At 43.4% G+C, this 27,664-nt stretch overlaps 1 protein-coding gene across 2 annotated transcripts in view; it reads right to left on the reverse strand.

Moving 5' to 3' along the window:
* The window catches only part of SEC24A (SEC24 homolog A, COPII coat complex component), an 88,104-nt gene that overhangs the window by 14,400 nt on the left and 46,040 nt on the right, over window positions 1-27,664 (reverse strand). For both annotated transcript variants that reach the window (XM_062189122.1, XM_062189121.1), the window contains 6 exons: window positions 24,829-24,947; window positions 19,999-20,054; window positions 18,690-18,896; window positions 14,861-14,981; window positions 14,428-14,586; window positions 6,006-6,179 (listed from right to left, as the gene is read on the reverse strand). In XM_062189122.1, coding sequence (XP_062045106.1) covers window positions 6,006-6,179; window positions 14,428-14,586; window positions 14,861-14,981; window positions 18,690-18,896; window positions 19,999-20,054; window positions 24,829-24,947 — 836 coding nt within the window. The remainder of the gene's footprint in view (window positions 1-6,005; window positions 6,180-14,427; window positions 14,587-14,860; window positions 14,982-18,689; window positions 18,897-19,998; window positions 20,055-24,828; window positions 24,948-27,664) is intronic.

The following is a 27,664-nucleotide window of genomic DNA, read 5'->3' on the forward strand; positions in this document are numbered from 1 at the left end:
GATAACATGGCTTACAATTTTTATTCTAGATTAAAACACTGATGACAAATAAACAATGTTTAGCATACTATATTCACAACAATTATACAAAATTAAGACTGAACCGAAACAGGCAACAACACAAATTGGCAATACCTTTTTGATATGCCATATGTTATCATGTAACAAGATTTTTCTAAACAGTTAAATTCTGTATCATGGAACACCATTTCTACAACTCTACTTTTCAGAAAGCTTGTCAAGTGCAAAGAACTGTGTACAAGACATTACAAATTGTGGTAAAATGCATTCAAACTGTTAAAACTCAGTTTTTGAAAAAACGTAAGTACAGGGAAATTGGCAGGAAAAAACAAGTTATGCAATTATAGAGCATAATTTAAATTTAAAATATATTCTTACTAGAGGTTATTTTGTATTCATCAAACTTTGATATTTCATTTCCATTTTACAAAAATGATTTATAACATAAAAGGATAAAAGCTGTCCTTGAACAAAAAACAAAAAATGTACTTGAACAAAAAAATCCAAAAACTACTCAAGAATATGATGTGCTCTTTGGCAGCTAGAACACAAGAGAAATTTATCCACCAAAACGTGGTCAACAAGAAATGTCAAATAAGTACATGAAATGATGTCCCTCATTATTTACTAGGAAAGATGAAATCAAACAAAAGAAATAGCACCACACACTTAAAAATCTCAACATTACAAGAGCAACATGCTAGTAAAGATGTGAAACTGCTGAACTCTCAAACACTGCAGGTGGGAATGCCAAACAGTACAGCCACTTTGAGAAACATTTCAGCATGTGGTGATGAAGTCAAACTTCTCGCCATGCAGCCCAGAAATTCCACTCCCAGGTACTTATCCAAGTAAAACAAAAATAAGCTCACTAAAAAACTTCTATACAAATACTTCCAGTGCTTCTACTTAAAAATGGCAAAGACTAAAATCAATCCAAATGTTCCTCAACAGGAAAATCAACAAACTGAATATGACAGAGCACTATTAGGGAATAAAATCAAACCTACTAACAAATGCAACCTACGGGCCGGCGCCGTGGCTTAACAGGTTAATCCTCCGCCTTGCGGTGCCGGCATACCGGGTTCTAGTCCCGGTTGGGGCACTGGATTCTATCCCAGTTGCCCCTCTTCCAGGCCAGCTCTCTGCTATGGCCCGGGAAGGCAGTGGAGGATGGCCCAGGTGCTTGGGCCCTGCACCCCATGGGAGACCAGGAGAAGCACCTGGCTCCTGGCTTCGGATCAGCATGATGCGCTGGCCGCAGCGGCCACTGGAGGGTGAACCAGCGGCAAAAAGGAAGACCTTTCTATCTGTCTCTCTCTCTCTCACTATCCACTCTGCCTGTCAAAAAAAAAAAAAAAGCAAACAAATGCAACCTACGGATAAATCTCAGATGTACTACATTTTGTGAAAGAAGATGGGTCCTGAAGGGTACATACTTCACGATTTCATTTTTATGAAAATTCCTGCAAAAGTAAAACCTACAGAGTCACAAAACAGATGAGTGGTCACTAAGAGCTAGGGATAGAGAAAGGCAGACTACAAAAACAAGAGGAGATTTGCAAGGTGATGGAATTGACTGTGACATCCTGATGGTGGTAGGGGTTACCTGATGCATTTGCTGGAACTTTACATTAAAAAAGGTGCTTCTTACTATGTGTCAATCATAAATGTGTAAAATATTAGTAAGAAAAATCAATGGACAAAAGAGGACTAAGCTACAATAATAAAAAATGTCTAGAAACAAATCCATCCTGTCTTACATTTACAGCATGTTTTATCAGATAGAAAATCTAAGCATTCCTATTTAAAGATTTTTATTAAAATGTGTTACATATTTTTTTAGATATTGGAGGGCAGGAAAGATTGAGAAACATAGCAAACAATCCCCCAAATTTTTTTTTTTTTTTAATTTGAGCAGCAGAGAGACAGAAGGAGACAGGCAGATAAAAGGTTCTTAAGTGTTGGTTCACTACCAAAATGCCCAAAAATTCTGGGGCTGGGTCAGGTAAAAGTGTAAAACAGGAACTCAATGTAGGCCTGCCATGTGGTGGCAGGGACTCAGCTGCATGAGCGAACACCACTGTCTCCCAGGGTCTGTGTTAGCCGGAGGACCGAGAGGAGTCAGAGCCAGGACTCAAACTCACGATAACGGACGCAGGCTAACTGACCAGTGTCTTAACCACCAGACAAAACTCCCATCCTCCAAACGTTTTATTTTAATTAATTTATTTAGTTGGTTAGTTATTCATTTATTTGAAAGGTATAGTTAGAGAGAGAGAGAGAAAGACAGAGGGAGAAATCTTCCATCTGCTGCTTCACTCCCCAAATGGCCTCAACAGCCAGAGCTGGACTAGGCTGAAACCAGGAGCCAGGAGCTTCTCCCAGGTCTCGAACATAGGTGCAGGGGCCCAAGCACTTAGGCCATCCTCTGCTGTTTTCCCAGGCACATTAGCAGGGAGCTGCATTGGAAGCAGAGTAGCCAGGACTCAAACTGGCACCCAAACGGGAGAGCTCTGGCTCAACCCACTGAGCCACAGCTCCGGTCCCTATTTTACTTTAAAAGATTTATTTATTTAAAAATCAGTGTGGGGCCAGCATTGTGACATAGCGAGTAAAGCTACCGCCTGCCGTGCTGGCATCCCATATGAACGCCAGTCCAAGTCTTGGCTGCTTCACTTTCAATCCAGCTTTCTGCTATGGCCTGGGAAAGCACGAGAAGATGGCCCAGGTCCTTGGGCCCCTGTACGTGCATGGGAGATTGGGAAGAAGCTCCTGGCTCCTGGTTTCAGATCAGTGCAGCTCTGGCCGTTGCGGCCAATTGTGGAGTGAACCAGTGGATGGAAGACCTCTTTTTCTCTCTCTCTTCTCTGTGTAACTCTGACTTTCAAATAAATAAATAAATCTTTAAAAAAAAAAAATCAGTGTGTGTGTGTGTGTGTGTGTGTGTGTGAGAGAGAGAGAGAGAGAGAGAGAGATATCAGAAGAAACAGAGGGACAAAGGGATCTTACATTGTTGGTTTATTCCCCAAATGGCTGCAACAGCCAGGGCTGGGTCAGGCCGAAGCCAGGAGCCAGGAACTCCATCTGGCTCTCCCACATGGGTGGTAGAAGCCAAAAGGTACTGCCCATCTTTTACTGCTTTTCCCAGGCCATGGGCAGGGAGCTGGATCGGAAGTGGAGCAGCCATGACACAAAATGGCGCCCATATGGATGCTTGCGTCACAGAAGGAGGCTTTATCTGATACACAATGCTGTCCCCACAAAACTCTTTATTAAAAAGGTAAAAGAGCAAAGATGGGAGTAAAAAATCTTGAAACTAAGAAAATAAATTTATAGGGGTGGGGCTGAGGCACTGGAGCTGGGACCTATCTCTTCCCAACCCTATCTTTCTTAAATACCTCACTCTCCTTTACAAACTCCACACCTCTCCTTTCACTAACATCTTGCCAACTTTTCTTATTTTTATTCAGGGAAACTCAACCTCTCTCTTTTGAAACACATCTTGGGGCCAGCATTGCGGTGCAACAATTAAGCTGCTAGCTGCAACCCTGCATCCTGTGAGGGCACCAGCTGGAGTCTTCCTGCTCCACCTCTGATTCAGCTTTCTGCTGGTGCGCCTGGACGCACACAGGAGGATGGCCCAGGTACTTGGGCCCCGGCTGCCCACATAGGTGACCCAGATGGAGTTCTAGGCTCCTTGCTTCAGCCTGGCCCAGCCCTGGCTAATTGTAGCCATTTGGGGAGTGGGCCAGTGGATGGAGGGTACCTCTCTCCCCTCACCCCCCTTTCCCTGTGTGTTTAACTCTGCCTGTCAAATGAATAATACATGAATAATAAATAAAAATTTTTTAAAAATCAACCTTTGTCACATCACATAAAATACAAATTAAGGGGCTGGTGCTGTGGCATAGTGGGTAAAGCCACCACCTGCAGTGCCGGCATCCCATATGGGCGCCGGTTCAAGACCCGGCTGCTCCACTTCTGATCCAACTCTCTGCTATGGCATGGGAAAGCAGTAGAGGATGGCCCAGGTCCTTGGGCCTCTGCACCCATGTGGGATACCTGGAAGAAGCTCCTGGCTCCTGGCTTCAGATCAGCACAGCTCCAGCCGCTGTGGCCAACTAGGGAGTGAACCAGTGGATGGAAGACCTCTCTCTCTCTCTCTCTCTCTCTCTGTAACTCTGACTTTCAAGTAAATAAATAAATCTTTAAAAAAATACAAATTAAATGAATTAAGAGCAACACATCACATTCTTTAAAAATATCTCTAATTTTTCATTACAAGCTTCTTTAAAACTTAACTCAAGGGGCCAGCACTGTGCCAGAGCGAGTTAAGCTACTGCCTGCAACACTGACATCCCATATAGATACCAATTTGAGTCCCAGGTTCTCCACTTCAAATCCAGCTCCCTGTCAATGCACCTGGGAAGCCAGCAGAAGATGGTCCAAGTAGTTGGGCCCCTACACACCCACATGGGAGACTTGGATAAAGCTCCTGGCTCAGCCCAGCCCTGGCCATTGAAACAATTTGAGGAGTTAACCAGCAGATGGCAGCTCGCTCGCTCACGCTCTAACTCTGCCTTCCAAAAATTTTTTTTAAATAAATTTATCATCTCTCTGAGTAATTTCCTGGGGAATGTAACTCCCCCCACTTTTTTTTAGAGATTTATTTATTTATTTGAAAGATAGAGAAAGCAAGAGAGAGAGAGAAAGAGGGAGGGAGAGAGGGATAGAGGGAGAGAAGGAAGGAGAGAGGGAAGGAGGGAGGGAGGGAGGGAGGGAGGGGAGAGCTCTCTTCCATCTGCTGGTTCACTTCCCAGATGGCTGCAGGAGCTGGTCCAACCCAAGGCAGGAGCCTGGAACTCCATCCAGGTCTCCCACATGGGTAGAAGAGAGCTAAGTGCTTGAGCCATCATCTATGGTGTACACTAGCGGGAAGCCAGATGGAAGCAAAGGCACACCTGACCCTAGGCACTCTGCCATGGGATGTGAACATATCCAACGGCAGCTTGACTGCTGTGCCACAACGCTTTCCCTGAGGAAAGGTTTTGAAAATTCAGACTTCTTAAATGATGTATCAGTTATTTATTAACTGATCTCTGATACACAGTAGACTCTCAACAAATCTGTTAAACAAATGAATAAATGTAATAGTTTAGGAGAAGGAATGTTAAACATCATGGTTCTACCAAGAATACCAACAAGTTCTGGTGATTACATATTGGTTTCAGGATCCCTTGCCCACAGCAAAACACTCACATCCTTTATATAGTCTTATATAAAATCTAGATCACCTGTAATACCAAGTACAACTTGACAGCTATGTAAACAGCTGATACACTGTAGGGGTACCGGAATAATGAGAAGGGAAAAAGCCTGCCCATGTTGATCAGAAACAGTTTTTCTTCTGAGTATTTTCCCTCTGCACTTGGTTGAATGTGAGGACACAAAACCTATGGAGGTGGAACCCAGGGATACAGCAGGCCAACTGTACTCTTCTGGCTCAATGGAAATGAGAACTCACCTTCCAAGAACAAGGAGTTTATCACAGGCCACAGAATATGTAACCACATCCGAAAGCTCACCTTGGAATAGACAGCTGGCCTAGAGGTTAAGCTACCCATTAGGATGCCAATGCCCCACAGCAGAGTACCTGGGTTCAATTCCAGGCTCTACCACATGAGTCCACCTTCCTGCCAACGCACCCCCTGCAAGTCTACTCAAGTAGATGGCTCAAGTTCTTGACCTCCTGGCTTCAGCCCTTTCTCCCCTACCCCATGCACTGAATGCATATGGGGAGGGAATCTGTGCTTGGGGCTCTCTGCCTCTCAAATAAATAAAAAAGTTAATAAAAGAACTCACCTTTACCACAACATTGTGCTAATGGTTAATGATAGTATTCTGTCACTGAAAATTTTGTTCAAGGGCAGATCTCATGTCAGATTTCATACCACAATAAAAGCAGATAAAGTAAAACTTACCTTTACTGGATGTATACAAGAGTGCTGACTGAAAAGAAACCAGCTGAGTGTCAGTAAGACTCTCTTCCACAGACATCTGCACTGCATAGCCGGCGTCTGGGTTGACATTGGGCAAAGACAGTAAGTCTGTTGACCGAACAAAGAAGTTCCCATGGAAAGTATGAATGGAAAGACCTAGAGGAGCAAAGAGAATCAAAATGACTTACATATACCTAGATATGGACATTTACTTTTTGTCCTAATCACCTATAAGACTGGTACAAAGTAAAAAAGTTTATATAATACACAATACTTGGTGAGGGTAAGAAGTAACAAATGGCTTCTTAAATGAAGGTGCAAATGTAAATTATCAAACAACTTTTATGGATGGTACGTTGGTAACATGAAAGCTCTAAATGAACACTTATTTTAATCTTTTTTTTTTTTTTTTTTTTTTTTGATAGGTAAAGTTACAGACAGTCAGAGAGAGATAGAGAGAAAGGTCTTCTCTCCATTGGTTCACTCCCCAAATGGCCTCCTCGGCCGGCACTGCACTGATCCAAAGCCAGGAGCCAGGTACCTCCTCCTGGCCTCCCATGCGGGTGCAGGGGCCCAAGCACCTGGGCCATCCTCCACTGCCCTCCCAGGCCACAGCAGAGAGCTGGCCTGGAAGAGGAGCAACCGGGGCTAGAACCCAGCGCCCACATGGGATGCTGGCGCCACAGGCAGAGGATTAACCAAATGAGCCACGGTGCCGGTCCCACTTATTTTAACCTTTCAATACCATATTTGAGAATCTATCCAACAAATATACTCAGTCAAGGACCAAATTTTTATTTGTAAAAACCTTTGTAGCAGGGCTGGCATTGTGGCACAACAAGTTCAGCAGCTGCCTGCAGTGCCTCCAGTTTCAGTTCCCGCTGCTCTACTTTTGACCCAGCTCCCTGCTAATGTACCTGGAAAAGTAGAGGAAGATGGTCTAAGTTCTTAGGTTTTGCTACCCATGTTGGAAACAGATGAATTTCCTGACTCTGGCCTAGTATAGCCCCAGGCATTGTGGCCATTTGGGAAGCAAACCAGCAGATCAAATACCTCTCTCTATGTGTCTGTCCCTCTCTCCCTGTAATTCTACCTTTCAAATAAGTAAATAAATGTTTAAAAAAATGTTTAAGCAGACTTATCTGTCACAGAAAAACTCAAGAAATGCTGTCAGACAACGTCTCAGCAGGAAAATAAAACTGTGATCTGCCCATTACATTGAATACTATGTGGAGTTAAAAAGAGATAGATTTATATGAACTCACAGTAATGCAGTTTCAGAATTCACTAAGTGAAAATAAGTGCATGTATGTATTTTCTGGAAATACACCTTACTATGTAGGAGTGGGCTTCAAAATGTTCACGGAAACAGGGAAAATAAAATTGTCCAGGAACTTTTTAAAATCTCTTCTTGAAGATGTACCTATGCATGTAAACATCATTGTAACTACATAAGGATGGAGTCAAAGTGTATATGTAGTAAAAAGATGTGTGCAAACTGATATGAGGAACTGAGGTTTTATCAATAATGCTTTATTTTCAGCAAGAAGAGATGTTAAACACAAACAGGACAGTAATGTGTAAGAAAAAAGGGGGCTGGGTGTAGTGCAGAGCAGTTAAGTTGCACCTGGAGCACCGACATCCTGTATCAGAGGGCCTGGGTTTCAGTCCTCCCACTGCTCTCTTTCTAGACTGCTGCTAATGCACGTGTGAGGAGGCAGCAGGTTCTGTGTGAAGTGGCTGGGTCCCTGTCATGTACATGAGACCCCTATAGGGTGCTCTGGGGCTTCAACTGGTTCACCTCTGCCAGAGGGGGCATCTGGAAAGTCAATCAGCAGATGGGAGACCCCTTTCTGACTGCTGCCTTTAAAATAAACTTAAAAAATTTAAAATATGTGTAAACAAAAATAGAAAGGAACTAAAATACTATGGATTTTAAAACGCAGGCCGGCGCCGCGCCTCACTAGGCTAATCCTCCGCCTTGCGGCGCCGGCACACCGGGTTCTAGTCCCGGTCGGGGCACCGATCCTGTCCCGGTTGCCCCTCTTCCAGGCCAGCTCTCTGCGTGGCCAGGGAGTGCAGTGGAGGATGGCCCAAGTGCTTGGGCCCTGCACCCCATGGGAGACCAGGAGAAGCACCTGGCTCCTGCCATCGGATCAGCGCGATGCGCAGGTTGCAGCGCCAGCCGCGGCGGCCATTGAAGGGTGAACCAATGGAAAAAGGAAGACCTTTCTCTCTGTCTCTCTCTCCCTGTCCACTCTGCCTGTCAAAAAATTAAAAAATAATAATAATAATAATAAATAAATAAATAACTAGTACTGAAACAATATTTTAAAACGCAGGTATAATCCCCACTGCTTTAATCTAGAGTTAAGCCTAATATATGGACGGAGAAAATTTTGGAGGGCATGTAAGAAACTTTAAAGAACATACTGAATTATACTTGATTTCTCCTTTTATGTCATTTTGTACTTCATCTTTTTTTGTTAACTTTATGAAGACTATGTATTTGATTTCTAATGAAATTTAGTATAAAAGAAAGAAGAGAAACCCAAGGAAGTTAAGGACAAAGCTTTTTTTTTTGTAAAGCAAAAACTCTAGGATGAGGGCAGAGGCTTTTCTTTGTATAGAGTAAGGTACATAGGGGCCGGTGTTGCAGTGCAGCAGGTGAAAGCTTCCCTTGCAATACTGGAGTGCTGGTTCAAGTCCTGACTGTTCTGCTTCTGATCTAGCTTCCTGCTAACAAGGCTAGGAGGCAAAAGATGGCCAAGTGCCTCAGCTGAAGTAACAAGTGTGGGAAATCATGTTGCAGTAACTGTCCCTTGGCTTTGCCTTGGCCAGCATTGGCTGCTGTGTCCATTTGGGAGTGAGCCAGCAGATGGAAGATCAACTTCTCTTCTCTCTTTCTGTTACTCTTTTAAGTAAATTTTGTTACAGAAAAGGTACATAAAAAATAGCCTCTATGCCGGCTCAACAGGCTAATCCTCCGCCTTGCAGCGCCAGCACACCGGGTTCTAGTCCCAGTCGGGGTGCCAGATTCTGTCCCGGTTGCCCCTCTTCCAGTCCAGCTCTCTGCTATGGCCCGGGAGTGCAGTGGAGGATGGCCCAAGTGCTTGGGCCCTGCACCCCATGGGAGACCAGGAGAAGCACCTGGCTCCTGGCTTCGGATCAGCGCGGTGCCACCGGCCACAGCGGCCATTGGAGGGTGAACCAATGGAAAAAGGAAGACCTTTCTCTCTGTCTCTCTCTCTCACTGTCCACTCTGCCTGTCAAAAATAAAAAAATAAATAAATGAAAATTAAAAAAATTGGCTCTGTGTGGAGCCAGCACTGTGGCGCAGTAGGTTGAGCCCGTCTGCAGTGCTGGCATCCCATAGGACTGCCAGTTTCGAGTCCTGGCTGCTCCACTTCCAATGCAGCTCCCTACTAATGTGCCTGGTAAAACAGCAGAAGGTGGCCCAAGTGCTTGGGCCCCTGTACCCTCGTGAGAGACCCCGAAGAGGCTCCAGGCTCCTGGCTTCAGATTGGCCCAGCTCCAGCTGTTGCAGCCATTTGGGGAGTGAACCACCAGAAGGAAGACCTTTCTCTATGTCTCTGTCTGTAATCCTGCCTCGTAAATAAATATAGAAATAAATCTTTAAATTAAAAAAAAAAAAAAAAAAAAAAGGCTTGGAGGCCAGCACTGTGGCACAGCAGGTGAAAGCCCCGGCAGGCAGCACCAGCATTCCAAATGGCCACTGGTTTGAGTCCCAGCTGCTCCACTTTCGATCCAGCTCCTTGCTAATGTGCCTGAGAAAGCAACAGACGATGGCCCATGTCCATGGGCCCCTGCATCCACGTGGGAGACTTGGAAAAAGCTTCTGGTACCTAGCTTCAGATTAGCTCAACTCCAGTTGTTGTGAACATTTGAGGAGTGAGCCAGTGGATAGAAGACCTCTCTTTCTCTCCCTGTAACTCTATCTTTCAAATAAATAAAATAAATCTTTTTTATTTTTTCAGCCCCTGAGGGCCGATGCTTCGGTGAGGCAGTGAAGCCGCCACCTGCATGCCAGCATCCCATATGGGTGTGGGTTTGAGCACTGGCTGCTCCACTTCGAACCAAACTCTCTGCTATGGCCTGGGAAGGCAATGGAGAATGGCCCAAGTCCTTGGGCCCCTGCACCCATATGGGTGACCTGAAGAAGCACCTGGCTCCTGGCTTCAGATCGGCATGGCTCCAGCTGTTGCAGCCATTTGGGCAGTGAAAAAGCAGATGGAAGACCTTTCTCTCTCTCTCTCTGCCTCTTTCAAATAAATACATAAATCTTAAAAAAAAAAAATCCTCTATCTTGTCAAGTACAAAGTCTTAAAAAGCACTTATAGGATATATTTTTTCCCTAATTTATAGCCACTACCTGCAGAAATAAACATTTTTAGGTCTTGAATCTAATAAATAAGCCTTTCAAAACCCAGACATTAGGAAATATGAAATAAATGGAGCAAGGTTACATCATCACAGTGATGGATAATAGAGAAACTTCATATATTTAGCAGTTACTGGACAATAAATTTCAACACACAGTGGTAGGTTAGTGGATTTTTTATTTTTTTTTACTATATGGATATTTTTCCACCTAGAAAATGACTGCAGGGATGGTGTTGTGGCACAGTGGGTTAGGCCACTGCCTGTAACGTTGACATTCCATAACAGCAAAAGTTCAAGTCCCAGCTATTCCACTTCTGATGCACCTCTCTGCTAATGTGCCTGAGAAAGCAGTAGAAGATGGCCCAAGTACTTTGGCCTGAGCCAGCTCTGGCCATCTTAACCATTTGTGGAATAAACCAGTGGATGAAGATTTCTGTCTCTCCTTCCCTTTCTATCTCTGTAACTTCACCTTTCAAATAAAATAAGTATTTTTTTAAAACATTGATTGCTTTACATCCAATTATAGAGCAATAATGTTTTAATATCTGAGTAAGAAATTACAACTACGTTGATAATATTGAGAAATAATAAAATAAGAATTCAAGTACAAAATAGAACATCTCCCACTTCTCGAGATGGATGGTAGTGATAGGTGCACAACAATGAGAATGTAGTTACTACCATTGAATTGTACAATTAAAAGTAGCTAAGCCGGTGCCATGGCTTAACAGGCTAATCCTCCACCCTGCGGCGCTGGCACACTGGGTTCTAGTCCTAGTTGGGGCGCCGGATTCTATCCCGGTTGCCCCTCTTCCAGTCCAGCTCTCTGCTATGGCCCGGGAAGGCAGTGGAGGATGGCCCAAGTCCTTGGGCCCTACACCCGCATGGGAGACCAGGAGAAGCACCTGGCTCCTGGCTTTGGATCAGTGAGATGTGCCAGCCGCAGCGGCCATTGGAGGGTGAACCAACGGCAAAAAGGAAGACCTTTCTCTCTGTCTCTCTCTCTCACTATCCACTCTGCCTGTCAAAAAGAAAAAAAAAATGTAGCTAAAATGGGTTTAGGACTCTGGTGCAGTGGGATGAGCCGCTACTTAGGAAGGCCACACCCACATAAGAGTGCCTAGCTTGATTCCTGGCTCCTCACTAACCACTAACCACATGAGAGAGACCCAGGCTGGGTTTCAAACACTAGGTTTTGGCCTGGTCCATCCCTGGCTGTTGGAGGCTAACAAGGAATGAACTTATAGATGGAGATCTCTGTCTGCCTTTCAAAAAAACTGATAAATAAAATTTTTTAAAAGAGCCATCAGGGGAGGCATTGAAGCAGGGTGGTTTGAGCTGGTTGGTTCAAGTCCCAGCTGCTCTACTTCTGATCCAGCTCCTTGTTAATTCATCTAGGAAGCAGTGAATGATGGCTCCAGCACTGGAGTTCCTACTACCCATATGGGAGACCAAGATGGAGTTCCTGGTTCCTGGTTTCAGCTGGGCCCAGCCACAGATATTGCAGCCATTAGGGCAGTGACTAAGATATCTCTCTCTGTCACTCTACCTTTGAAATTAATAAATCCTTTTGTAAACCCATCAATAATATTCTTTTTTTTTTTTTTTTTTTTTTTTTTTTTTTTTTTTTTTGACAGGCAGAGTGGACAGTGAGAGACAGAGACAGAGAGAAAGGTCTTCCTTTTGCCGTTGGTTCACCCTCCAATGGCCGCCGCGGTAGCGCGCTGCGGCCGGCGCACCGCGCTGTTCCGATGGCAGGAGCCAGGTGTTTATCCTGGTCTCCCATGGGGTGCAGGACCCAAGGACTTGGGCCATCCTCCACTGCACTCCCTGGCCACAGCAGAGAGCTGGCCTGGAAGAGGGGCAACCGGGACAGGATCGGTGCCCCGACCGGGACTAGAACCCGGTGTGCCGGCGCCGCTAGGCGGAGGATTAGCCTAGTGAGCCGCGGCGCCGGCCCCCATCAATAATATTCTTATTCTCTTCGGGAGCATTTTTTTTTAAAAAGATTTATTTATTTATTTATTTATTTGAAAGTCAGAGTTACACAGAGAGAGGAGAGGTAGAGGCAGAGAGAGAGAGAGAAAGAGAGGTGTCTTCCATCCGCTGGTTCACTCCCCAATTGGCCGCAATGGCCAGAGCTGTGCCGATGGGAAGCCAGGAGCCAGGAGCTTCTTCCAGGTATCCCACATGGGTGCAGAGGCCCAAGGATCTGGGCCATCTTCTACTGTTTTCCCAGGCCACAGCACAGAGCTGGATTGGTAGTGAAGCATCTGAGACTCAAACCAGCGCCCACATGGGATGCAGGCACTGCAGGTGGTGGCTTTACCCACTAAGCCATAGCACCGTCCCCTGGCAACATCTTTTGCTGGATCAGAAGTGGAGCAGCCGGGTCTTGAACCAGCGCCCATATGGGATGCCAGCACTTCAGGCCAGGGTGTTAACCTGCTGCACCACAGCGCCGGCCCCTTTTTTTTTTTTTAATTTTTAAAAAAAGATTTATTTTATTTATTTGAAAGGCACAGAAAAAGAGAGGCAGTGGGGGAAAAACAGAGAGAGATGTTCCATCTGCTAGTTCACTCCCCAAATGGCTCCAACAACCAGGGCTGGGCCAGGCCAAAGACAGGATCCTAGAGCTGCTTCCAGGCTGCCCTGTGGGTCCAGGGCCCCAAGCACTTGGGCCATCTTCTGCTGCTTTGCCAGGCAAATTAGCAGGGAGCTGGATCAGAAGTAAAACAGCCAGGACTTGAACCAGTGCCCATACGGGATGCCAGCATCACAGGCAGTGGCTTAACTCACTACACCACAACACTGGCCCCTATCCATCATTTTAAACTGCATACTTGCAGTAGTTGGTAGTGCTTTCACAACAGTTACTATTGTTCTGTAGCATTCTCTCTCGTGAATTCTACATTTCACCAGACTCAGTAAAGTATTTTAGAAGGGTAAATCCTCTAAGACTGGGTGAAAACACACATATTTATTGGTATCAAAAACAACAGGGATGGTGCACATTTAACAGAGCAGTTAAGATGCCTGTGTCCACTACCAGGATACCTGGGTTCATTACCTGGTTCTGGCTCCTGATTCTAGCCTCCTGCTAATGCAGACCTAGGGAAGCAGTGGTAACAACTCAAGGAACTAAGTTCCTGCCACCAACATCAAAGACCTGGTTTGAGTTCCTGGATTTGAACTTCGGCCTGGCCAATGGATGGTAGTGCTCTTTCTCTTTTTGTTTATAACTAAAAAAACAATTTTTTTTTTTTTTTTTTTTTTTGGACAGGCAGAGTGGATAGTGAGAGAGAGAGAGAGACAGAGAGAAAGGTCTTCCTTTGCCGTTGGTTCACCCTCCAATGGCCGCCATGGCTGGCACGCTGCGGCCAGCGCACTGCGCTGATCCGATGGCAGGAGCCAGGTGCTTCTCCTGGTCTCCCATGCGGGTGCAGGGCCCAAACACTTGGGCCATCCTCCACTGCACTCCCTGGCCACAGCAGAGAGCTGGCCTGGAAGAGGGGCAACCGGGACAGAATCCGGCACCCTGACCGGGACTAGAACCCGGTGTGCCGGCGCCGCAAAGCGGAGGATTAGCCTAGTGAGCCATGGCGCCGGCCTTATAACTAAAAAAATTTTTAAAATAAACAAACAGAGGCTGGCACTGTGGTATAGTAGGTGCAGGTTCGAGTCCCGGTTGTTCCACTTCCAGTCCAGCTCCTCTACTAATGCACCTGAGAAAGCAGTGGAAGATGGCAAGTACTTGGGCGCTTGCACCCAGGTGGCAGACCTGGAATAAGCTCCTGGCTCCTGCTTTCAGATCCGCAGCTCCAGCCATTGCAGCCACTGGGGAGCGAACCAGGATGGAAGATCTCTGTCTCTGTCTCTCCCTCTCTCTCTCTCTGTAACTCTTTCAAGTAAATAAATCTTTTAAAAAATAAGCAATATTTACTCCTATATGAAAACAAGAACCAAAACAAAAAACAAACAAAAACAAACCCATTCCCACCTTTGGTGCACCGAATCCTCATGACAGCCTCAAAGCCAATCTTCCGCGTGAGGTATCTCTGTAGCTCCTTCTGTAACTTCTGTACTTGTACTGGGTTGTGCTGATGATGGTAAGAGGGATAGTAATACACACTACCCGCTGAATAGCGAGATATACAGCCTAGAAGAGAATACATACTCCTTTTAAATTACCTCAGCAAAGTAACTGCATGCATTGCAGTTAATCGCTGTCTAATGAACATCCCAAGGTTCTGTCATAAAGAACATTTCACTCTTTTCAAGAGTAGTATGAAAATGTCTCTATTACTAAATGTTTAGAGAAGATTATACAATTACAACAGACAAAACTAGTATTTTTCTTTTGCTTAGGACACCATCATGTAAATACTACTGTAACAACAATTTAAGAAAAAAAAGCATTAGGAAGAACTTACCCAGAGAAGCCAAATCAGAGTACTGCCCACTGAGAAGGAATAAGTCAACAGCTACCTGCTGACCAGAGCAATCCAAGGCTAATTTCTTATAGAAGTCAGTGGATGGCGTTAGGTGTATTTCCTATTAATAATAAATTATAAAGAGAAAATGTTAATAGATCAGTATGTTTTCCAAAAATTTTAATATTTACAAAGGTAAATTGGTCATTCTATAAAATTTCTTTTTGATTTTTACTTATATATTTTAAGATTTATTTATTTACTTGAGAGGCAGAGTTACAGACAGAAAAAGGGAGAGACAGAAAGATCTTCCATCATTGGTTCACTCCCCAGATGGCCACAGTGGCTGGAGCTGGGCCAATCTGAAGCCAGGAGCCAGGAGCCTCCTCCAGGTGTCCCATATGGGCACAGGGGAGCAAATACTTCGGCCACCTTCCACTACTTTCCCAGGCCATCAGTAGAGAGCTGGATTTGAAGAGGAGCAACTGGGACCCTAACCAGTGCCCATAGGGTATGTCAGCACCACAGGTGGATGCCTAGCCTACTCTACCACAGTGCCAGCCTCTATCTATTTTTTTAAAGATTATTTTATTTATTTGAAAGGTAGAGTTAAGGAGACAGAGAGATCTTCTATCAGCTGGTCTATTCCCCAAACGGCTGCAATAGTCAGGGCTGTGCCAGGCCAAAGCCAAGAGCCAGAAGCTTCATTAGGGTCTCTGGTGTGGGTGCAGGGGCCCAAGCACTTGGACTTGGGCTGTCTTTTGCTGCTTTCCAGGCACATTAGCAGGGAACTGGATTGAAAGTGGAGCAGCTGGGACTTGCCATCGAGACACTGGTGTTTCAGGCAGCAGTATACCCTATTATGCCACAATGCCGGTCCCTTCTTTTTTTATTTTGATGTTTGTGAATTTCCATTTATTTGAAAGGCAGAGAAACACACAGAAAGAGGTGGAACAGGGAGGGGGCTAGATCTTCCATCTACTGGTTCAATAGCCAGGGCTTGGCCAGGTTGAAGCCAGAAGCCTGGAACTCCATCTGGGCCTCCCAAATGAGTGGCAGGGAGCTAAGTGACTCACCACCTGCTGCCTCTCAGGATGTCCAGCATCAGAAAGCAGGATCAGAAGCAGAGAAGCCAGGACTTGAACCAGGCGCTCCATTAAGGGATACAGTTATCTCCAAGGGAAGACTAACCAGCTACACCACACAGTCCACCCCACATCCTCTCAATTTGTTACATTAATTTTTTAAGAAAAACATTTCTTTAGAAATTAATACATCTATTATATTAACTTTGTACTTAATACAGATAATTACTAAAACTAAAAATCTACTAAATGCTCAGCATACTGGAAACTGTTTTAAACAATGCAAATACAATATCTATTAAATCTTTTCAACTACACTAAGAGGTGGGTACTACCATTATTTTTACTTTGGTTGTAAGAAAACAAATAGGCAAAGAAATGAAGTAGCTGTTCAGGCTCACTCAACTAATAAGCAGTGAAACACAGATATTCTAACTCTAGAAGAGACAATGGTTATAACCAGTATAGGATAGTGGCCTGCCTCTCATAAAATTTTGGGAAATTCAAGTCTCAAACTCTAAGTTTATAGATACAAGATACTCAAAAGCAGTTTGTGGGGGCCAGTGTTGTGGTGTCACAAGTAAAGGTACCACCTGCAATACCAGCATCCCATATGGGTGCTGACTAAAGTCCCAGCAGCTCCACTTCTAATCCAGCTCCCTGCTAATGGCCTGTGAAGACAGCAGAAGATGGTCCCTGCCACCTATGTGGCATAACCAGAATAGGTTCTTGCCTCCTAGCTTCAGCCTGTCCCAATGTTGGCTGCTGCAGCGATCTGCAACAGATGGAAGATCTCTCTCTCTCTCTCTCTCTTTCACTCTCTCTCTCTCTCCTCCCCCCTCTCTTTCTCTAACTTTGACTTTCAAAATTAATACATAAATGTTTTTTAAAGCGGTTTTTAGTTATCAGTATACAAAATATGACTACTCTTAACTGGTCATATAGGTTCTACCTTGTCCCTTGCAAATATAGTAAGTCTCCCAGACTTTCTCATCTAAGCTGGGTTGGATTGATAGTGGCCTATTAAAGGTATGAAAAATAAGAGTGGTACAGGCATTATTGTGCCCCAAGTTAAACTACTTCTAGGGATGTCCACATCCTAACTCAGAGTTTCTGAGATTGATCGAGTCTCACCTATGTTTCTTTTTTTTAAAGATTTATTTATTTATTTGAAAGGCAGAGTTACAGAGAGGCAGAGGCAGAGAAAAAGACAGAGAGACAGACAGACAGACAGACAAAGAAAAGTCTTTCATCCACTGGTTCACTCCCCATGTGGCCCCAACGGCCAGAGCTGGGCCAATCTGAAACCAGGAGCCAGGAGCTTCTTCTGGATCTCCCATGTGGGTGCGGCCCAAGGACTTGGGTCACCTTCCACTGCTTTCCCAGGCCATAGCAGAGAGCTGGATTCGAAGTGGAGCAGCCGGGACTTAAACTGGCACCCATACGTGATGCCAGTACTGCAGGCGGCAGCTTTACCCACCATGTCACTGCACCAGCCCCGTCACTTGTTTTTGATCCAGCATCCTGGTAATGTGCTTGGGAGGCAGCACATGATGGCTCAATTACTTGGGTTGCTGCCACCATGTAGGATACATGGAAGGAGTTTCTGCTCCTAGCGTCAGTATGGCCCAGCTCCAGCTCTTGTAGGCATTTGGGGACTAAACCTGCAAATGGAAGATCTCTCTCTCCTTATCACTGTGCCATTTATATATATGTATGTATGTGTGTGTATGTGTATAAATAAAAATAAATCTGTAAATAAAATAAAATAGGGGCCAGCACTGTGGTACAGTGAGTTTAGCTTCCATCTGCAATGCTGGTATCCCATATAGAATGCCAGTTCAACTACTAGATGCTCCATTTTTTTAAAAAAAAACTTCATGTTTTTTGTTTTTTTGTTACCTAAAGATTTTATTTGAAAGGCAGAATTACAGAGAAGGGGACAGAGTCAGAGATCTTCCATCCATTGGTTCACTCCCCAGATGGACATAATAGCCAGGACTACATCAGGCCAAAGTCAGGAGTCAGGACCTCCATTCTGGTTTCTCACATGGGTGCCAGAAACTCAAGAAGTTGAGCCACCTTCTGCTGCTTTCCCAGGTGCATGAGCAGGGAGCTGGATCAAAAGTAGAGCAGGCAGGACTCAAACCAGCACCCATATAAGATGTCAGCATTGTAGGCGGCAGCTTCGCCCGCTATGCCACAAAGTCGGCCCCAGCTGTTCCATTTCTGATTTAGCTCCCTGCTAATGTGTCTGGGATGGCAGAGAAGGATGGTCCAAGAGTGTTTGGGTCCCTGCCACTAACATGGAAAACCTGGATGGAGTTCTAGGTTCCTCCTTCAGCCTGGACCAGCCTCAGGTGTTGTGGTCATTTGAGGAACGAAGAAGCAGATGGAAAGATCTTTCTCTCATTCCCTGTTCCTCTCATCTTTTCTCTCTGTCTCTTTCTCTCTCCTTCCTTCCCTCCCTCCTTCTCCCTCTCATTCACCTTCCAAATAAAAATAAATACATCTTTAAACAATAAAATAAAATGGGAGAATGGAAAGGAAGGAAAAAAATAAAGATGAATCAGTCAGAAAAAATGTAATAGGGATATCTACACAAAAATGAAAGACTGTAAACATTTTCTTATATTCTCTTCCTTCACAACTGAAAAACAAATTGAAAAAACAAGCTTTCTGATCAAAGGAACACAGCATGAGCATACATCCAGTCATTGTGCCACACCTGCTGACTTTCTAACCTTAGCAGATGATCTTTGGTTGGGTTCCTCTCGTGGTTTCAGGGCTCCCACTCCAAGAGTTGGGAGTTGTGTTTGAAAAACAGACATTCGACCTCCAGTTGGGGACATCAGCTTAAAAGCAGCCTGAAGCGCAGGACCCAAGGCACTCTGGGTCTCCAGTGTCTTGGTAAACATTTGTGGCAAAGTCTTCAGTAAATCTTGGACGAGCTTGCGAAATAAAGTGAAAAAACTCCAGATTGTTATAATCAATTTTTCCCTACAATTAAATCACTCAGTATTTAATACAACAGACAAGACACTGAGTCATGATGATGGTCAGAGAATCTACAGACACTACAGTAAACAATGAAGTAGGTCAAATGACAAGAAAGCCATTTAGGTGAACATTATAAATTGGCAAGCAAGACAAACCAAAATTGGGGCCTTACAGTTCTTGCACATGCAGTAGTCCAGCAAGACTTTAAGTCCAAAATGTATCCAAAAGTACCATCCCAGTTTATAGAGATTTGCCACAAAATATGGCCTTCCCATCACCTCTAAATACTTTATTCTTTGAAATTTCAGAGTTGGTTTAATACTTCCCTGTTGCACAATCTAATACATCAAGTAACTTTGCCAACTAGTAATAACACTACAAAAAAAAAAAAAAAGAAAAAAGAAAAAAAGAAAAAAAAAAAAAAGAAAATCTACCTATTCAGGTTAGGATGTACAAATAGAGTTAATGGGGAAAAAAGTATTCCGCACTATGGCACAGTCACCAACGTCAACAGCGGAGACCATAGCCCTGCTAGTTAAAATGTTACCCTTACGGCATATATGCATGTACAGGGTAGACAACATCCCCCCTTCAGACACGTTCTGTTCACCTCTCACTGTATTATCACATGGCAATTTCCAGGCAGGTAATAACAGTTTCTTCTGAACTGACCCCAATGACACTCTGTGAATCAGAAAAGCAAAGGGCACTGAAAGCAGCCTAGCTAATGTGCTTCTACGCAGTGACCAGAAGCTTTATCTCAGCAACCCTCCCAGATTCCCACAGCTGCCAAGGCTGGTTTCCTTCATTGTTCCTCCTTTATGGAATAGGCTTCTACCTTTACTACAAAAGTGTGCTTCCTTAGAAAAATGCTCAGCACAGGTTTGAATCGACTCAGGAGCTGTTCATCTAACAAATTTGAAGAGCAAATACAAAATACTACACATCTTCGAAATGCTCCAGAAAGAAGCAAAATTTTACTTAAAGTTCATTTCAAAACCATATTCTTTAAATATTTCAATTAAACAGGCTGAATAGGGAGATGTGCCTTACCTCTTTACTTTCATTTAAATTGACTAGTAAGTTCTCTGGCATAGGTATGAAAACATCTGAAAGAACAAGGAAATACTTATTTTTTAAAAAATTCAATTGCTAAAGATGTTCTAAATCCAAAGCAATGATGCAATTTTTACCCCCTACTTAAAAGAAAAGCCACCTCCTGCACTATTAATAGACTGTCCACACGATGTCCAAAGAGCCACAGTGTGGGAGATTGACTACAACCCATCTGTTCTGAGAAGAGGTAAACAGATGCCCAATTAGAAGACACTGATCTGTCAACAGTAAGGTTTTACGCATGCACTTTGCTTCCCATGTTAAAGACTACATGGTGGAATGCTGCATTTTTTTTTTTCCTTTTTTAATGATGTACCTGCAAGCTAGCCAAAGAACCCTATTGCCACTGGGGAGGAGGGTAAGAAAAAAAAAAAAACTCAGTATAAAGTTTATAAAAAAATAAATTTATTATTAAATAATTCAAAACATGCAATGTTCACTTTAACTATCATATAAAAATGCACCATTTATTTATTTATTTATTTTTTTGAGATTGATTTTTATTTATTTGAAAGGCAGAGGTAGCCAGAGGGAGAACCAGAGAGAGAGGATCTTCCATCGGCTGGTTCACTCTCCAATGGCAGCAAAGGCCAGAGCTGGGCCCATCCAAAGCCAGGAGCTTCTTCTGGGTCTCCCATGTGGGTGCAGGAGCCCAAGGACTTAGGCCATCCTCTGCTGCTTTACCAGGTGCATTAGCAGGGAGCTGGATCATAAGTGGAACAGTGGGACTCGAAATGGCACTCATATGGGATGCCAGCATCGCAGGTAGTATGTACACCATACACTGGCCCCCACCATCTACTATTTAGGCTTCTTTTTTTCCTCTATAAAGAATTTTCTTCTAACAATATTAAGAAATTCTTCATGTGTCACAAAATCCATACTGGTAACAGTATGGTTAAATACTTAAAAGGAGTTGCTTTATTTAAAGTCTTGTGGGGCCAGCAGGTTCTACAATCACCTGCAATGCCAGCATCCCTTGTGGGTGCCAGTTTGAGTCCCGGCTGCTCCATTTCCAATCCAGTTCCCTACTAATGTGCCTGGAAAACCGATGGAGGATGACTCACTGCACCTACATGGGAAGCTCTGACTTCAGCCTGGCCCAGCCCTTGCCATTGTGGCCATCTGGGGAGTGAACATACATATGGAAACTCTCTCGGAAACTCTTTGTAACTGCCTTTCAAATAAACAAATAAATCTTTAAAGGTGTGCACTGCAACATTTCAACATGTGGTTGTTATTTTTAACACATTTAGAGTTGTTTGGTCATGACCACTGTCAAATTCCAGTCCCTGTTATTTATCTCAAAAAGAAACCTGCTCTGATTCCAATCCAGCTCCTTGCTAATGCATCTGGGAAAGGACAGGACCATGGCTCAAGTCCTTGGGGTCCTGCTATCCATGAGGGTGACCAGGACAGAGTTCCTGGTTCCTGGTTTCAGCATGGCCCAGCACCAACTGTTGTGGCCATTTGGGGAGTGAACAAACAAAAAGATCTCACTATTACTCTGCCTTTTGAATAAATAAATTAATCTTTTAAAAAATGAAAAAAACCCTGTAGCCATTAACAGGTATACTTCATTACTCTTTTCCCCAACTCCTGGCAATACTGGTCAACTTTCTATCTCTACAGTGTTGTATTTCTGACTATCTTCTAGAACGAGAATCACATCACATTTTTTCGTTACTGGCTTCCTCCAGTAAGTATAATGCTTTCAAGATCCACACATGTGGGCCTGCATCAGCACTACATTCTTTTTTACTGCCAGGTAACATTCCAGTAAAAGGATATATCATATTTTCTCTATTAATTAACCAGAAGATGGACATCTGGGCTGCATCCACTGTTTGGTGATGCTGCTATCAACTTACATGCACAAATTTTTATATAGACTTACTTTCCACTTTCTTGAGTATATACCTACTGCATAGTGTTGCTGGTCATATGGTAAGTGTATGGGTAACTTTCTGAAGAACTTACAGCCTGCCTTCCAGAGTGGCTGTAACATTTCACACTGCTTTAGTGGTGTTTGAAGTTTTCAGTTTCCCTTGCCAATACCCATTAACTCTGCCTCTTTAATTTTAGCCATTTCAGTTGGTAGGAAGTGACTTATTGAGGTTTTCAACTGCATTTGCCTGAACTCATGATGTACAGTATATTTCTATTGAGCTTGTCAACCATTTTTCTACTGACAAAATTGAACGATATGTATTGAGTAGAACTGTCTATTCAACCCCTTTATCTACTGACTAACTGGGTTATTTGGCTTTTTATTGTTGTTGTAGGACTTCACATGTATTTTAAATAAAAATCCCTTATCAGCAATGATTAGGAAATACTTCCTCCCACTCTGGGTTGTCTTTTTACCTTCCTGTTGGTGTTCTTTCAAGTTTCTAAATTCAGAGCCCAACTTATCTAATCTAATCTTTAGTTGTCTGTGCTTTTCATGTTATACTCAAAAAATTTCTGCCTAGCGGTCAGCGCTGTGGCATAACGGGTTAAACCTCTGCCTGTGGCATCAGCATCCCATATGGGCACCAGTTCAAGTCCCAGCTGCTTCACTTCCCATTCAGCTCCCTATTAAAGAACCTTGGAAAGCAGTGGAAGATGGCCCAAGGGCTTGAAACCCTGCACACCATGTGGGAGACCGGGAAGAAGATTCTGCCTCCTGGCTTTGGATCGGCCCAGCTCTGGTCACTGTGGCCATCTGGGGAGTGATCCAGCAGATAGAAGATCTCTTTCTTGCTGTCTCTCCCTCCTCTGTCTGCCTCTCAAATAAATCTTTTTAAAAAAATATATATATATACCATAAAACTTGCCATCTTCACTATTTTTAAGTGGATAATTCAGTGGCATTCAGTACATTTATGTTATGTAAACATCATCATTTATATTCAGAACTTTTTTATCATTCCAAACTTGATGACCACTGATTTCCCTTCCCCACCAACCACTGATAATCTCTGCTGCTTCCCGACTCTGAATCTGCCTATTCTAGGTACCTCAGATAAGCAGAATCATACACTATCTGTCCTTTTGTGATGGCTTACTGCACTTAGCCTGATGTCGCCATACTTCATCTATACTGTAGCATATATCAGCGCTTCATTCTTAAGGCTCAATAAAATATTCCAATATATGTTTATATCACATTTTATTTATCCATTTATCTGTTGATGGCTACTTGGGGCGTTTCTACCTTTAAGTCATAATAAATATGATGTAAAAGTATGGGTCCCTGCTTTCTACTCTTTTGGGTATATATTGAGAAGTAGAACTGCAAGATCATATAGCAATTTTATATTACCTTTGAAGAACTGCCAAATTATTTTCTATAGAGCTGTATTACTTCAGATTCCCACCAGAGATTCCAGTATTTCCACACGTTTACCAATACTTTTTACGTTCCATTTTAAAAAAAGGTGGGGGCTGGTGCTGTAGCATAGTAGGCTAAACATCCACTGCAGTGGCGTCATCCCATATGGGTGACAGTTCGCGTCCCAGCGGCTCTACTGCTCACCCAGCTCCCTGCTGATGGCATGGGAAAGCAGTGCAAGATGGTCCAAGTGCCTGGGCCCCTGCATCCGCGTGAGAAACCCAAAAGAAGCTCCTGGCTCTGGATCAGCCCAGTTCTAGCCATTGAGGCATTTGGGGAGTGAATCAGTGGATGGAAGACCTCTCTCTCTTTCCCCTTCTCCCCCTCTCCCCCTCTCCCTCTCTTCCTCTCTGTGTCTATAACTCTGCCTCCCACGTAAATAAAAAAAAAAAAAATTTAAAAAGAGAGCATGTTTAAAAAAAAAAGTCATCTTAACAGATGTGATGTGGCTATCTCACTTTGACTTTGACTTCCATTTCTCTAAAAACTAACAAAGTTTAGCATATTTTCATGTGTTTACTGCTCATTTAAATATCTTTCTTCGAAGAAATGTTCAACTCCTTTTCTCTTTTTGTAATTGTATTTTTTCTTGTTGATTTATAGTTCTTTATATGTTCTGGATATTTTATATATCCTTTTACATATTTTATATATTCTTTCATATATTCTGGATATTCAGTGGATTGTCTTTTCACTTTCTGGATAGTATCCTTTGGTGTACACAAGTTCTTAATACTGATAAACTCCAATTTCTTATTTTTCTCGTCCTGCCTACACTTTTGGTCTCATATCCAAGTAATGACTGCCAAATTAATGTCATGAAGTTTTTCCTCTCAATTTTTACAGTTTTTAGCTTTTGAGTTCAGATTTTTGATCCATTTTGAACTAATTTTCTTTCTGTGATATGAGTAAGGGACCCAACTTTATCCTTTTGCATGTCTAGTTTTCCCACACTATTTGTTGAAAAGATTGTCTTTTCCCCCACCAAATGGTCTTGGCATCCTTGTCAAGTATCAGTTGACCATATATGTTAAGGCTTATGTCTGAGCTCTCTATCCTATTTCTTTGGGTTATATGTCTGTCTTTAAATACTTTTGGAATGAATGAGAAGAAGGAAAAATAGACCAAAAGTTACTGTAAGAAGTAATATTCAGGTTTTTCTGCTACCTTGTTTAGAATTCACTCTACTTCCATAGCGCTGTCTCCTCTTATACAAAGAGATGGAACTGACTGATTCCTACAATTCCAATAATCTTACTCTTTTATACTGCAGCCTTTCTCTGATAAAACAGAATCATACCAAGTACTTCTAATTTCTCAAATAAACCTGAAGTATTACTAAAACTGAAAATTTTGAAGGAGTTTAATACATTTAAGTGTATAATATATACCTTCAATATCTGAAACTATTAGCATCTGCGGTTGGGAGAGACCTTCTTGGAGACTGTAGAAATGAATTGTACTGTCAAATGTTATGAAGCCAATTTTTGTTCTAGTGTTGCCAGGAAGTCTAAAAACAAATTCAGAAGGTTATTTTATCAAGTTTTTCCATATTCATAAACTCATAAAGTATCTGCTAAGAGTTACATGCAATTATCTAATTTAGTATTATGAAAATTGGCCCAAGATAACCAAACGTTTAAACCATCAATATTTAATTATCATGAAAATATATCTAACCCAAAGGGAAAATACTACACATAAGCCAGAAAAATAAGAGTGGAATAGTTTTATAAATTGTATTTAAGAAATAATATATAGAAACAGTAGAAAGTATACACAAAACTATGCAGATGGTATCAAGTCATTTTATTAAAAATGCTTCCAAAAATTATCACATAGAACTCTAAAATGCTGTATAAACTCTAGTTGATACATTTTTTAAAAAAAGCTTCCCTAAACTTCTTACATTCTTTAATGTATTTAAGAATGAAAAAAGAATTTTTTTTTTTTTTTGGACAGGCAGAGTGGATAGTGAGAGAGAGAGACAGAGAGAAAGGTCTTCCTTTATACCATTGGTTCACCCTCCAATGGCCGCTGTGGCTGGCTCATCGTGCTGATCCGAAGCCAGGAGCCAGGTGCTTCTCCTGGTCTCCCATGCGGGTGCAGAGCCCAGGACTTGGGCCATCCTTCACTGCCTTCCCGGGCCATTGCACAGAGCTGGCCTGGAAGAGGGGCAACCGGGATAGAATCTGGCGCCCCAACCGGGACTAGAACCCAGTGTGCCGGCGCCACAAAGCGGAGGATTAGCCTGTTAAGCCACAGCACCGGCCAAATGAAGAAATTTTTAAGATTTATTTATTTATGTGAGAGGCATAGTGAGAGATAGAGACAGGGAGACATCTTCCAACTGGTGGTTCACTCCCCAAATGGCCACAACAGCAAGAGTTGGGCCAATCTGAAGCCAGGAGCCAGGAAATTCTTCCACGTCTCCCACTTGGGTATAGGGACCTAAAGACTTGGGCCATTCTCCACTGCTTTCCCTGGCTACTTAGCAGGGAGCTGGATAGGAAGTGGAGCAGTCAGGACTTGACTGTTACCACAGGCAGGCACTAAGCCTAATAGGTCATAGTGCCAGCCCCAAAAATGTCTGTTTTAAAGGACTCATGGGGCCAGCATGGTGATGAGGCAGGTCAAGGTGTTGCTTACTCCATATTGGAGCACCAGTTTGGTGCATATTTGGAGCACTGACTCCTCCACTTCTGATCCAGCTTCCTGCTAATGCATGTGGGAAGGCAGCTGAAGATGGCCCAAGTGCTTGGGCCTCTGCCACCATATGAGAAACCGGAATAGAGTTCCTGGTTTCTGGCTTTAGCCTGGCCCAGATCCACCTGTATAGGCCACTAACAGAGTAAACCAGCAGATAGAAGATCTCTAGCTCTCTATGCCACTTTAACTTTCAAATAAATAAATAAACCTAAAAAAAAAAATACAAATGCTGGCAGTAACAAAGACACTCTTTTCACCATGATTAAGGGAGTTACTCCTTTCCTGATGAGTCTTTCACACTCCTCTACACCACACAGGAGCAGTATACCTCATTATTCACTAACATGAAATGCCGTGCTGCTTTCTTGAGTTACGTTAAGTATGTAAGCACCATTTAAAGTACCAGTTTTGGGGATGAGCCCTGTGGCACAGCAGGTTTAGCTGCCACCCGCAATGATAGCAACCCATTAGTGCTAGTTCAACTCCTGGCTGTTCCACTTACCATCTAGCTTCCTGATAATGAGCCTTGGAAAGCAGCGGTAGATGGCCCAAATACTGGGCCCCTGCCACCCACGGGACAGACACAGATGGAGTTCCAGCCTCTTGGCTTTGGCCTGGCTCAGCCCCAGTGGCCATTTGGGGACTGAACCAGTGGATAGAAGATCTCTCTCTATTTTTTTTTTGTCTCTTGCCCTCTCTCTATGTAACACTTCCTTTCAAATAAATAAATAAATAAACCTTTTAAAAAACAGAAAATAAAGTACAGGTTTTGGGGAAGATGTTTAGCCTGGTGATTAAAATGCCTGCATCCCATATTGGAGTACTTGGTTTTGAAACCCACTTCCAGCCTGATTCCACTGGGCATTTTGGGATTGGACCAGGTGTTGGGAACATTGTCTATCTCTTTGTCTCATGTCAATAAACAAAATATATAAAAAATAAAAGATTGAAAATACAGGTTTGTCTTGTTTTTGCTTTATTGGAGGGGCTGAGATAGGGAGAGAGCTTCCATTTGCTGGTTCACTCTTCAAATGCCTGCCCCCAGGCGCAGAGCCAGGAACTCAATCCAGGTGTTCTAAATGGGTGGCAGAAACCCAATTACATCAGCCACCATTGCTGACTCCCAGGGTCTGCACTAACAGGAACGCTGGAATCAGGACCCAGAGCCAGGTATCGAACCTAGGGACTCTGACACAGGCATCTTAATCACATGTTAACTACTATGCCAAGTGCTTGCACCCAAAATAATTCCTTTTATTAACTTGAGGGGCCGGCACCATGGCTCACTCGGTTAATCCTCTGTCTGTGGCACCAGCATCCCATATGGGCACCGGGTTCTAGTCCTGGTTGCTCCTCTTCCAGTCCAGCTCTCTGCTATGGCCTGGGAAGGCAGTGGAGGATGGCCCAAGTGCGTGGGCCCTGGCACCTGCATGGGAGACCAGGAGGAGGCACCTGGCTCCTGGATTCACATCGGCGTAATTCCGGCCATGGCGGCCAATTGGGGGGTGAGCCAACAGA

Source organism: Lepus europaeus, chromosome 4 (assembly GCF_033115175.1).
Source record: "Lepus europaeus isolate LE1 chromosome 4, mLepTim1.pri, whole genome shotgun sequence".
NCBI classification, from domain to species: Eukaryota; Metazoa; Chordata; class Mammalia; order Lagomorpha; family Leporidae; genus Lepus; species Lepus europaeus.